The sequence below is a fragment of the Chenopodium album genome, chromosome 11 (genome assembly GCF_948465745.1).
Source record: "Chenopodium album chromosome 11, dcCheAlbu1.1, whole genome shotgun sequence".
NCBI lineage: Eukaryota > Viridiplantae > Streptophyta > Magnoliopsida > Caryophyllales > Amaranthaceae > Chenopodium > Chenopodium album.
The window spans coordinates 59,162,901-59,176,913 of NC_137844.1; the positions used below are offsets into that span (position 1 = coordinate 59,162,901).

Below are 14,013 nucleotides of genomic sequence, written 5' to 3' on the forward strand. Positions count from 1 at the left end.
CCTTTGTATGTTCAAAGCTATATGACCTGCCTGCTCAATTGAGGAAATCTAAGTCCAGGAGGCACGACATATTAACTTGTGATGAGTAAATGAAGAATAAAATGATGCCTTGTGAGTTGTGATTATCTACGAATCGATGACCCCTTTTTAATCTAAGTCTAGCCTGGTAAAGTTTTGAATTGTCATCATTGCTTATAAGAAGCACTTATGCCTTTAGATTGCACCAATAACTCAATAATATACGAGAGTGCATTAATACACTTTGTTTTCTGTACAAATTTGTAGTTCATTATTATGCTTTGTAGGCCTTGTCTAATTGTCCTAAGCTGTCTATCTGTTTGGTTTCAAAACCCAACTAACGTACTGGTGCTCAAATACTCCGTACTAGGAGTGAGTGTCCAGTACTTTGTTTCTCTCTCTCTCTTTTTTTTTTTTTTTTTTTCCTTTTTCTTTTTTGTTGTTGTAAATGTGCAGCTTTGCTCTAACCTCCCCTAATAGGTGCTCAAGAAAAGACTTGGAGAGTTGTACCCATTTAGGCCATTTTGATATATATATTTTTTTCTTTTATACTCTATGTATTAAACATTTTTGCTAGTTTGTTAACCTAACTTTTACTCCTGTATAACAAACTCTTGTTATATAATACGAAGTAGCACATTTGTATTATTATCTCTTGCAATGTCAACTTGATCATATCGCCATACTAAGAACAGGTTACACGCACGGGGCTGCCAGACTTTATTGTACTCTGGCTGCCCATAAAGTCTCGCAGCCCCAGCATCTAGATTACTAGTAATGTGGGAATCCTAGTCTAAATAGCAGAATTTGCCTTTTCAATTTCTCAGCGATCACTGATCAGGAATTCAAGATAAATATGAGCACATTGTTGTGTGTTTAAATGAGATCATTATTTGCAAAGAAAAGAAAAAGTTTGTGAATTGTGTGATGGTCATCTTGCTGGAACTTTAGGTTACTCTGTGCATGACTTGTACAGTCAGGGGGTGTTGTGGAGGGTTGGGAAAAGGAATTTCAGTGTGTTATAGCGTTTATCCTTGTACTTTATCTTGTTGATTTCTCTCATTTAAATTGAGAAATTTTGTGAATATATATCAAGTCCTCTAATAAACGCGGTTGTAGAATTTTGTGCTCCAAACACGCATTTGAAACTTCGTAAATAAATGGAAATAACCAGAAAACAGGCGAGGGTCGGAGGGACAGGCATGGGGTATGCAATAGAAATGAAAAACTCAAGAAAAAGTAAAAAAAAGTCTAGGCCTTCCTAATTTCCACCCAATTATAAAGAGCGGGGAAATTTGACAATCGACCTAAATAGTAAATACCATTGTTTTCCTTCACGACTATAACCCTCGCAATGAAACACGGGCAAACAGCTATGTTCGCGACCACCTCAAACTTCTCTCTCGTGTCTGAGTTTTACTTATTACAATCCTGTTATTAACAATGGCTACCCTGGAATCCTCTCCACCGCTTGCCAAGTTGCCAACTCAGCTTGGAATGTTGAACTGAATATCTGCGGATACTCGTAAATTTTAATTTTAGAAGGCATGTTAGAGCTCCTTTGGACGCAAATTGCTTGAATGGATATGCTGATTTCATGATTGTTTGTAAATGGCTTTTATATCATTGAACTTGCTTTCACAGTTTTTTGATAAAAAAGTTTGATAGGTTATATGATGAACATTTAAAATGTAAGGTTGAAAAGCCTTCCTAATCTCAGCAACAACTTTAAATCAGAATGTGTATTTCTGAAGAGAAAATCTTATGAATAGCTTCCAAAAAAAGCAAAAAAGCAGACTTTTCTATACATGTGGAGTCATTAGATGCTTTACAATCAAATTATAAGCAGTCATTTGCTAACTCATCCACGAGTTCATCAAGCATTAGCTGCTCTATAATACCTATAGCCTCATCCATTTTAGCACGTGGAAATGCTAACTCATTCCAGCCGATGTCCCACATGCAGTTCAAATCAGGATGCCTGTTGTAAATATCAGTCTCCAGCAGTTTAAGTATACAGTTCGCATAATCATCATATTCATCCCTTCCATTTCTTCCATAATATCTCAGAGCCTCAAAGTCTTTGTGCAGTTGCCTCACCAAATCATCCAGAGACCTGAACTTTGCGCCGGTCCTAAAGATATTGGTGCTAGCATAAAAGAATATTTCTTGCCTTCCTTTTCTCTTCAGCAATTCATATCCACAATCTAGTATGATCTTGTTATCTTTCTCTTCAAAAATTTGATCACTCGCGTAATTAAGAATGCTGATAGGAATGTTAAGCTTGAAGAGAGCTTCTGCTGTATTGAGAATAAGGTGGCTCTTTATGAGTTTCTGCTTCAAGAACAGCTCATCTTCTGTGAGTGGCTCTTGTTTTACTATCTTTATAGGCTTCTGCTGCTTCTGTTGTTGATTACAGGAGTTATTATTGCAACCCTCTTGGCCATCTGCAGTAAAATGTGAAGAATTAGCAATTATTTTTTTGGTAAAACCATATAGATTGATGTCTAAAATCTGTTTTTACTTGATCAGATAGTAAAAAGATAATAGTTGATGAGTTATAGGGTATTTGATAAGCTTAAATGTTTCTTTCTTTAACCAAGAATAGAGCTGTCAAAAGTTGACCCGACCCGAAGTACCGACCCTAACCCGACCCTAACCCTAACCCGTCTGAACCCGAAAAAAATGGTGATCCAAACCCGACCTAACCCGACCTGAAACCAACCCTAGACCCGAGTTGACCCGAGTATTTGAGACCCGAACCCGACCATGAACCGACCTAGAGAGGACCCGACCCGAATGTGACCCATAAATTATTGACCTGAACCGAACCCGACTCGAACCCGAAAATGACCCAAACCCGATTTAATCCGTCAAAACCCGAATTTAACCCGACCTGTTACTAACCCGACCCGTTCCTAACCCGACTCGAATTTAAACCCGACCCGAAATCAACCCGACTTGTTATTGACCCGACCCAAATTCAACCCGACTTGTTATTGACCCAACCCGAATTTAAACTCGACCTATTACTAACCCGAATTTTAGAATTTAGGAATTTTTAGGATAAAAAGAGTACTCCGTATTGACTATTGAGTTTCAGGCTTTTTTTTTTCAATTTATTAACATGGATTCCAATTATAAAACAAAAGTGGCCTTTCTCATATTACTTGACTTATCTCTTACATAATCCTCGTCAAAGAAAAACTGAACTGGACTGTAGCCAAAAAAAAAATTTAAAAAAAAAATAAAAAATACACAGGACCCAGACAATAGCAGGTCTTTCTCATCTTACTTGACTTATCTTTTTTTTTTATTATTATTTTTAAGGGAATTCAAATTTTATTATTCACTTGTCTGTTTAATGTTTTTTTTTTTCAGAAAATGTTTTAAATTACGTAATTTAATTTTGAGTTTTAAATAAATTAAAAAAAATGTAACTGGACCCAATATGACCCGACCTGATATCAAACATAAACCCTATTAATCCAATATTTGATACCCGAATTCGAACATGACCCGACTACTTGATTATTATAATCCGCAAATTATTGACTTGAATAGAACCCGACTCAAACCCGATAATGATCCGACTTGATTATGACCCGCAAATTATTGACTTGAACCGAACCCGACTCAAACCCGATAATGACCCGACCTGATTATAACCCGAAAATAATTGACTTGAACCGAACCCGACTCTAACCTGAACACGATCCTAACTCATTTAAACCCGTAAAAATCCGAATTTAACCAGACTTGTTTTTAACCCGATCCGAATGTAACCCGACCTTTTATTGACCCGACCTAAACCCGACCCGAACCCGAAAAGATGTATGACCCGACGTGACCCGACTCAAGCATGACCCAACCCGAACCCGACCCACATAGGTCCTGACATTAACCCGTATTGACCCGACCCGAGATGACCCGACCCACACAAACCCGACTCAAACCCGACCCATTTACCCGAATTGACAGCTCTAACCAAGAGCATTAATTGCAGTTCTTGCAATTGAGGTTAATATGGTCTTTGAACTTGGGAATATGTATTGTAAATAAAATTGGTTGGATCAGAAACTCGCAGAGGATACATATTCTCTAGTATCTGGTGGTGTAATCTTTTCTTGGGGAAATGGAGTCTCTGTTTATTATTTGCTCTTGAATTTTAGGCATAATAATTGCTTACCCTTTTCAGTTATTTGGTGCATGATTTCTGCTTCATCAGGTACCAGTTTTCCCCCTTGATCTTCAATAACTGTTGATACTGTATTCTCATCCTGAAATACGCATGGTAAAGCACATGTTAATTTAATGGTAGAAGCGTATCATTAAAATTATATATCTAGAACTTGAGTATGCTAGTTTGCATTATCGTGAGCTCTATCATGCCTGATCTTACCTTGTCAGCTGGAGTAGTAACTCTCTTCAGCCTTTGTGAAGGTTTGTCTCTGATTGTATGATTTTTGGTGCCTGTCTGTTCAACATCTACGTTTTGTTGAGATTCCTCATATACAGGCGGCTTGATCGTACCATGATTTCCTGGTATGCTTTCTGTTGATTTTGATATGCTTTCATTTGCCTCTGCTGCTGTCCTTGAAATATTGATCTTGTCAACCTTGTTTTGCTTCAGTCTGTATGATGTTGGTCTCTGAGGCCGTAATGCCCTAGCTGCTGTCCTTGTAGTTGTGACTGTCTTTGTGATATCTTCTTTTGTCTTCAACACAGGCTTGGGCCTAATTTTGGGTGGTCTTATGTCACCTACCACCTTTTTGGGTGAATCATGGGTACACTTTGCATCAATATTTGGTCTAGCACAAACTTCTGTCATGTGTGATTCAGATAGCCCATCTGTTGAGGAGCCATTTTCATCTGATCTCAAACACGCTGAGCTATTTCTTTTATCTTCTGAGCTCATAAAGTTGCCATCTCCGACTGGATTTTCTTTTTGCCTGCTGCTCAATAATGCTGCTTTTGAATTTGCCAAACCAATATCTTCTGTGTTTTTCTTTCCAGCATTTGGTTGCTTGATGGGAAGCTGTTTCTGCGTATGCTTCGATTCTCTTCCTATAGTTCTCGAGTTTTGCAAATTTTCTGCATTGCCTTCCTTTTTTCTTTCCCTCTGTTGGCTTCTGCTGTCTGCTTTCAGATTCTTTCCTTGAGGCTCATATGACATGTTGTGGATATCTCGGTTCTGCTTTTGTTGAGGAATTAGGGGCTTACTTGCTGCTGTCTTTGGTGTTTCACGAGCATTTGAGTTATCAGGTGTATAGGACTGCATTGTTTCTGCCACGATCAAACTTCTATTTTCTGGCGCTACCATTCTTTGTAATGTTTCCGTGGCATATGCGACTTCTTGTTGCCTTTGTTTAATGCTTCTGACTTTTGCCTCCTTTCTGATGTCTTTTTGGCTCTCTCCATCTTGGTTCAAGTGAATAGTTTTACTTTGCAGTTCGTTTATTTTGAAGATAGCTGCTTTTGACTCTTTTATGTAGTCTTTGATTCCCTCTCCTTCTTCCTCATTCCATCTTGGTTTCACTGGACCAGTTGTCATTCTATGACTATTGGTTGATCTGTATGTTTCTTCTTGCAGCTCTATTTTATGAGTTGTCAGTATTGTTATTTTGTTGCTGTGCACTTTGTTCTGGTTAACTTGGATTTTGGCATTTTTAGTGTACTCTGTGTTTAAGCCAGCACTTTTGGAGCTTCTTTCAGCAGTATGAACCGAAACCAGTTCCCTTGATCCTTGGTGGGAAAATGGACTGTCTGTGGCAACCTTGTTCTGTGGAAGCTCCTCAAGTCCCATTAACTTTGCAACAACATTAGGAAGTCTAGCTGCATTGTGTTTTGGTTTTGAGGAATTTGCTAGCTGTGATGTTTGGATTTCTGAATCACAGCTAGCAGAACGCCTATGAGTGCCTTTTGGGGTCATGAATTTGTTCCTCTCAGTATTAGAATTTGGATCCTCTCGGTAAGGAAGAGCTAAAAGCTTTTTCTGCAAATCTGTCTTTACACTTGCTTTAGAGTTCTTAGTTGGCTTGTCAAATGAGAACACTGGCCGCTCCACCTGCTTTTGTTTCTCTGAGCTGACAGTGCTGTCATCCTCACTATCTCCATTTTCATCAAGCAGTTTAAGGCGGCTTTTCCTTTTTTGGCTCATTGTGTTTTCTGACGCTTCCTGCAAGCTCACAAGCATTCTGAGAGATTGTTCTAACTCCATTGCTCCTTTCCAAAGATCTTTCCCAATATCTATGGAGCCTTCATCTATGTTGATGCCACTAGAGCAGGCTCTAAGTATTTGATTCAATTTTCGGGCTCCCTTTGCTATCTCATCAATGTGGAGATTCGTAAGGGTTGGAAATTGGTTTGCTGATTGCCATTGGATGTCTAGACTTTGTTGCATTGATCTCCTTCCTATTTGCTGCAACAAATCCATCATTGCACCGGTGCTTGCAATGTCTAATCTTTTGAGTTTCCCTCGGTTGTCAAAAGCATAGGATAGAGCCATAGATAGGTCGGCCACTTGTCCTGAGTGTTGGGCCTGTTGGCCTCCAGTATAAGGGACCATCTGATTCGTAGTTTGTATAGTTCCATGAGATTTCTGGCTATTACTGCTACTTCTGTACCTGCTTCCAATCTTCGGACCAACCTGCAGTAAATAATTTGTTTTGGTTTCTACTGGTACTTTTTATACAATTGTTTGAAGCTGCATACAGAGTATTTAGGTGTACTAGTAGAAACACTTACTGTTTCTAGTGTCTTTGTTCCCCTGGATCCTTTTAAGTTTTGCCTCGAGTTCCCGTACATATCTGTTCACTCCAAATCAACAAAGCATCAACCATATTTTATTAAAGGTTCTTCAGTCTGGTGTCAGAACTGTTTGGTCTAGTTGCTTAGAACAAGTGACCATCTGCCTGATTATTTTTGTTTTATAGGCTTATAGCACCCCTAACTCCCAAGTCATTTTATTTTGTATATATACGAGTATATACTAGTCATTTGTTGGTGCAATGGCCGGTTTAATTGTTATGTTTCATGCTATATCATATGTAAATCCATTTTCATGGTGTGGACAGTAGCTATAACCTATAAGTGCATGCTGAATATCCTAAATTTTGTTGTCACATGCCTTGATTTTGTTTTTGCTTTTAAATGTGAAACAAACTGTCTACAATCTTTAATTTCTGGTTCAAGAACTTACTCTTGACTGATTGTTGGAAGCTGAGAGGTGAATCATTGGAATCGGACAGCTTATAGTTCCTTTTAGGTGCAGAATGAATCACAATTACAAAGTTAATTACAAAGTTGGCTAGGTATTTCTGTACATGGTTGTGACATACAACAGATTAATATGAGAATTAAGGTAGGTTTCTAGACTTCTAGTTTAATTAATATGATATGTCAGATACTGATATAGTGACTCATTAGGACATTAGGAAATGCTATTTTTCATAAATACATGTACGTATAAAATTATGACAAAAACCGATTTAGTATTCACACAGCCAGCATAAGATGCAGCAGCTTAAAGATGTACACTGTTGTTGCAACAACTGCATGAACAAAGCTAAATTTACCTGAGTTCTGAGCAGTGGCCATACGCTGCTTCCTAAGCCGTAGGTCATGCAGCAGTTTCTGCGCGAAATCTGGTTTTGTTGCCATCCTATCCGTGTGAAGCGAGTTTAGTGATGAGGAGTTCGTCCTATATTTTGGTCTGAGATTGAACAAAGGAGTTTTCTGTATTCAGAGTTAGGCTTTTATGCAGAGAGAGTTGCAGAGTGTGTATTATATGGTTGAAATGGTATTTTCATTGTTGGGTAAGGTGGGAAGGTTTTGTCAGATGAGACACAACACACAATTGAGAATTGCCTTTTTAATGGCGTGTAATTAAATTGACGTTCACATCATTCTTTTACTGAGATTTCTTTCTCTTTCTTTGCTGGACTTGCATTGCAATTCAAGCAATGTCTCAGGTTCTGTGTGGGCTTCTGCTATAAGCAATTGATTAAGTAGGTTGTAGTGCTCTTTCATTCTCTTTGATTTTGGTGTGGGCTGATTTTGGTGTGGGCGGGCAGGCAGATTAGTTGTTGAAATTATGGATCGATTTATGATAGTAGGTGTTAGTAATACAAAAATGTCTACTAAGGCATTTATATTATGTTTTCCTATCTCTTATAATTAAGAACATGTAACGAATTTTCAAAAGTACCGTTATAATATTAATGTGTTCTTTATATTCGTTTATTATGTCACTTAATTAAGGCATATTTAGAAATTTTAAATGATGGTACAATTAGAAGAGAATATGAGTATTAAATTATTAGTTGACATTTATTTGCTTTAAAGTATATTATACTTAAATATTTTGATGTGTATAATGGTGAAATTTCTATACTGTATTTAATTTTCGTAACATGTTTTATTGACTTGGATGAGAAAAGAAAATAGCAAACAATTATTTCCTCCTTTGTGAAAAAAACTCTTTAAATCATCCTTTATTATACACACTTTACCAACACTATGCATTTTTGCTTCAGTACATACTAGTATTTCTTGAACATGGAGTTGTAATTTTAGCATCTTGCACCTTTATTCTTTGCTCTTGTTCACAAGGAATCCTTTTATAAAGTTGTTTTCACATGACTTAGCTTCTCTTTTCTTTATTTATCACATATACGTTCTTCGTCTTATTCTCACATCTTTTTTTAAAAGACAAAATTGCCTACCAATTCAATATAATCTATAATTATTAAAGTAAAAAATCACTATTATTTTTTCCCTTCTAAATCTCTTTAATTTCCCTCCTTTTTAAATTTTTTTTATTAATTATTATTATCACAAAAATGGATAGAGTCATACAACCTATAAAAAGTTAGTGGGTAGCTGAGAAACAATTTGAGCCCCCACTCCTTTAGCTATGGCAAAACCAATTCTAACAAAGATATGCGCTGTTGCACGAGCTCCAATATCCTGAGTTTGAGAGAACTTCTGCACCCGTTTGAGTAAGGCAACAACATCTGTCTCTAATTCTCCCAAAGGAGAAGGGAAGAAAACCATATTCAATTGCCTTACACTTAGCCTCATACTTTGCACGTTTATGTCGAGCAGCATCTATCACCACACGACCAGGTACAAAAATCAGACATCGCAGACTGTGTCAAGGGTGATGACCTAGTGTGGTCAACACACACATCTAAACCCTTATCCCAAGAGTAAAGTAACATGTCCGCAGGACTATTATGCTTGTATTGCCCACCACATATGATGATGATGAAGACGACTCGATTTTTTTTAATTATTATTATTATTGTTATTATTATCACTTTTTTTTAAGGGAAATTATTTTTACTTCCTTTTTAATTGTTTCTATTTAAAATTTCCTAAATTTGTTGAATTTGGATTATTTATGTCAAATTTTTCCTATTTGTAGTTATTTTTTTTTATTTTTTTTTTAAGAGAACTTTGTAGTTAATTTTTATTCATTATTTACTTTTTTTTTTTTATTTTTTTTATTCATTATTTACTTTGACGGATCTCAATTATATTTTCCGCCAAAGATTCTTTAAAATAAATTAAGAATATAGAAATTGTGTTTACCTACCACCTAATACTATTTGGGCCTTAATGACGTGGCCTATATTGTCAAAAAAAAAAAAATGACGTGGCCTAATTCAACCGCCAAACTCTATACACTCTATTAATACTTCTTCCGTTTTTATTTAGTTGCAACACACCTTTTTGGCACGCATGTTAAGGAATATATTAGATTAGGGAAACGGATAAATTAAATTACAAAATTTTAACACCTATAAGAATAAAAGGGTTAAGTTGCTAGGGTTTAAATTTCATACCTTAATTCATTCGTTTATCTAATTTAATTACCTCATCAATAAGCGTGATAAAAAATGTATTACAAGTATTAAAAAGCAGAGGAAGTACTTAATAGACCCCTTTTTCCGCCAAACTTATAATACCAAGTCCTTCTAAGCAACTAACTGCACGCACAACCGTCCGATCATCCAATTAACCATGCAATCTCAACCGTCCATTACTTTTCCTGATCCACTATATATATCTGATACTTTTACCTGTTTTCTGATTTCTGATTCCTTTTCTCTCTCCTCTTAACCATGTCTTCTTCTCTTCGATCAGATTTCTCCAAACAATTCTTTGTTCTTCGAATCAATCAATTATTCGTTCTTCAAATTCATTGATTATTTGTTCAATGGTTTATTTGATTCGCGATAATTCTTCTTTTTTGCAGATTTGATTGATTACGAGGTATTAAGTTACTATCCGATCGTATTTATTCAATTCAATTATGATTTAGACGCAGAAATTATGATTTCTTGAAATTTATCGGCGTTTTTGCTTGATTTTGATCGAATTTTATGATTCGTTTGTCGTAGGAGATTTGAATTTGATTCGAATATCGATTTATCTGTTTGATTATTGTTATTCTATCATATCAATTTAAAATAAGATCGCTGAATTTCAAGATCATTAAATTTTTGATGGAGAAAATTGCTTAATAGTTCGATTTTTACATTATTTCTTTCGTTTAATTTAAATGAAATTTACGAATATTTCTGTCAATTTAAGTGAATTTTTCTGTTTGGATTGAATATATCTATGTGAATTTATGTGATTACATCGCAATTATTTCAAGATTTTGGTTGCTGCATAAATCTGCCTCTATTGTTGGAAAACTGTGAAATTGGCTATTATTTTCGTTCTATTGATTATATCTGTCTTTATTGCCATGTGATTAATATTAAATTTAATCTTTATAGGTTTGAAATTGAAATTTAAAGTTCGTGTATGAAATTGATTTCATGCGGTTCAAGAAGCTTGATTCATCTTTGATTGTTCGGCTAGTCGAATTTATAAACATGATATATCTTTGATGGTTTGATTAGACGAACTTGTAAAAATGATTCATCTTTGATTGTTCGGTTAGAAGAATTTACTTGTTTAGCTTGAGCGTGTTGAATTTGAAAATCATACAATCGATTTAATTTTGCTATATCGCTTGTTGGAACCAGGACTTTTGCAGTGCTCTGACGTGTGGACTAGTGGTTTGGTCCTGATTGATTGTCAGATGTTCTGCACGGTTCAGCAGGCTGATAGGGCTGGATAGAATAGGAAGATGGCTGCGTTGCGGTTTGGCTCTCCCAATTTTATGGTGTGTTCATATAATATGTACTTCACAGTTGTGATAAATTACTCTCAATACATGTGGTATTGGTGAGTTTAATGTTCTGTGGATGGAAAGTAGTAGTATTAGTTCGTATGGTGGTGTTGTTGGGGAGAATGGAGTGTTTTCCTTGTTTTGGTGAATTGGTCTTGTTAGTCGACCTTTGCCATGTCGGGTGCGCTTGCTTGGCAGGTCATCAATCTTAATAAAAGATCTTTTTTTGTGGTTTTGTTGGGAGATGGCATGGGGTTTTTCCCGGCTCTCCCAACCGTGTGTGCGTGTGTTGTGTCTGTTTTTCTTTATTTGTCTCCCTTTCCCTGCACCCCTATGCGCTTGAATCATCAAGCTCCACTGCTATTGCTCCAACATCGAACAAATCAACTTCAAATGATTTCGTTGGACAACATATTTGGCCAAGATCCAATTTTGCCAAGGTATATTTATCAAATTCTATATTTATCAAAAATCCTTTCCAATTTCCCTCTTTTATTACTCGTACTATTTAGATTGCAATATTATCTGCGAAGGTTAAGGTTGTGTCATTATTCTTCACTAGTCCCTTGACATCAAGGCTGTCTTACAATTGTTGCCTTCGAATTTTTTTGCATGAACAGAGCCCTGCTTTTTGAATCTTTCTAAATTAGGACTCTACAATTGTCTTTTACGGAGTATTGAGAAATTCTGCTTATTTAGAACTTAATTTATATTCAGAATGTTGAGCATGTAGAACATCTCTTCATTGACTTATTCATATAAAACATTCTTCATGAACTTTAGGTTAACTTTCTTTATCATCATGTGGAAAGCTACATACAGTTCCCTGTTTTATTGCATATATATTTATCAAAAGAATAGGTAATTATGTTCTTGAATAAGCTACTCTGATTCAGCAACTTCCAAGCAATTTGTAGAGGGTTGTTGCAAAATAGATCTGATTACTACTTGTCAGCTGCACAGATAGGTCGTATATTCCACTGGATTGTATGCTGTACCAATCCTCGTTTATGTGTGCGCTGCACCAATCCTCATATGTGGACACTGCACCAACCATCATATATGTGTAAGTTGCCCCATACAGATTATAATTTTTGAAAACCATATTGGTTGGGGTTATTTGGCAATCTCTCAACCATGTAAATATTTAGTTTAACAGCTTCATGCCACCGTAATCCTTTAAGTAAAGTCTAAGTTTATTTATTATGCATTCTGTACAGGCATGTTGATGCTCAAATTAATTTAAACAATCTATTACCAGCGAGCAATTTTTTAATTCCTTTTTTTAATTCTGCTCTTTGTTGCTTGTGTTTGCATTTTACATTACTGTTAACTGAGAACAATAGTGTTGAATTGTGTTTGGAGTTAGTGGTGTAATAGAAATTATATCATTCTCTTTGTACACTTTTGTATTAGAAGTTCTTCTACAGGTTTTGGACATTCTTGGTGCCAGACTGTTGATACTCTACGCTATGTGGACAAGGTGCTGTTCTGTTCTGATTCCAAGGATCTCACCGGCACAAGTTTAACTGTTAGCTGTTTGTTAGATTTTCGTGGATGGTTCGCCTAGCAATGAGGCACTATCAAATATGTACCGCCAAAGCAATCAAGAATATTTGAATTATTGATCGTTGATGCTTGATGTGTTTTGCCAATGTCACAACTTCAATGTTCAACGCTGAAAACTTGTTGTCAGAGTGAGATGTGCACCTATTAATAATAGTTCCTTGATTGATTGCTTATAATGACTATTTCTCAAAGATGTGTTTTCCCAGTCTTACATATATTTATTATTCAATTTAATAATATGATTAATAGATTAGAATTTGCTCAAGTTTGTCCTTAGTTTTTTTTTTTTTTTAATTACTCGAATAATTATTAAATTTGTAGTTCCTTTGTGCTACACTTCCTGGGAGTAGAAGATGATGCTCATCGCAATCAGTTTGATTGTTGTGTGGTTATAGTAAATTATAATGTGATATGATTTTAGCCCGCAATGTTTTTTTTTTTTTCATTTTTTTTTTATTTTTTTTTTTATTTTTTTATTTTTGAGCTAGGGTATAGTGTTGTTATGAGAAAAGGCATGATGCCCAGGCCTTGGTTAGAATTTCATAATATGTTAGGTGCATCATGATCTATAAGCTCTAAATGGAAAGAGCGCCCAAATTATGTTTGGGAGGTTGGTGGTTCGAATCCATCTAGATCTGTTATTTCAATTTGTACATTTGATTATATATGTGGGATCATGGGAGATATGAATTAATAAACAAAGTGTGTTATGATTTATAATTCGGGTCAAAAAGTTTATCCCAATATAATCACCAGTACATCAATACTATTAGAGCAAGTTTAGCCCCAAATCTTAAGATTTGGGGTGATATCATCATGTTGAGTCATAAGACCAAGCAAGTCTCAAATTGAGTTTTGAAGTTCCAAGACTCAACTTAAGACTTGAGATTAGGACCTACCTCAATTTTATTTGTATTATTCTTTTTTTTTTTTTTTTTTTTTTTTTTTTTTTTTTTTTTACACTTTCTACATAAAGAGATTAAAAAAAAAATTGTCATGTATTTGAGTCTTAGTGATAAATTTGGACAAGTCTTAGTGAGTCTTAATAAGAATTTGATGACATCATTTTCAGTGGCAACCACCAAACATTATGTCATATCCAAATTTTAAAATTTGGGACTAAACTTGCTCTTACCTTAAACAAACTTACACATCAACTCAACAGCCACGAATTGGTTATTTATACTAGACCAACTATTTTTGGAAAAAAAAAGTCAATTTAAGACCAACTATTA

At 35.5% G+C, this 14,013-nt stretch overlaps 1 protein-coding gene and 1 long non-coding RNA gene across 2 annotated transcripts; one reads left to right on the forward strand and one right to left on the reverse strand.

Moving 5' to 3' along the window:
* Positions 1-1,739: 1,739 nt before the first annotated feature.
* Positions 1,740-8,099, reverse strand: LOC145567976 (uncharacterized). Its single transcript, XM_081627412.1, has 5 exons — positions 7,596-8,099; positions 6,766-6,827; positions 4,421-6,667; positions 4,208-4,298; positions 1,740-2,465 (listed from the first exon to the last, which is right to left on the reverse strand). The coding sequence occupies exons 1-5, from the start codon at positions 7,678-7,680 to the stop codon at positions 1,858-1,860; spliced, it is 3,093 nt and encodes a 1,030-aa protein (XP_081483538.1). The 5' UTR covers positions 7,681-8,099; the 3' UTR covers positions 1,740-1,857.
* A 1,925-nt stretch (positions 8,100-10,024) lies between these two features.
* LOC145569465 (uncharacterized) lies at positions 10,025-12,848 on the forward strand. The gene is made up of 2 exons (XR_014096113.1): positions 10,025-10,299; positions 11,064-12,848. It is a non-coding gene; the product is annotated as an uncharacterized LOC145569465 (long non-coding RNA).
* Positions 12,849-14,013: the final 1,165 nt, after the last annotated feature.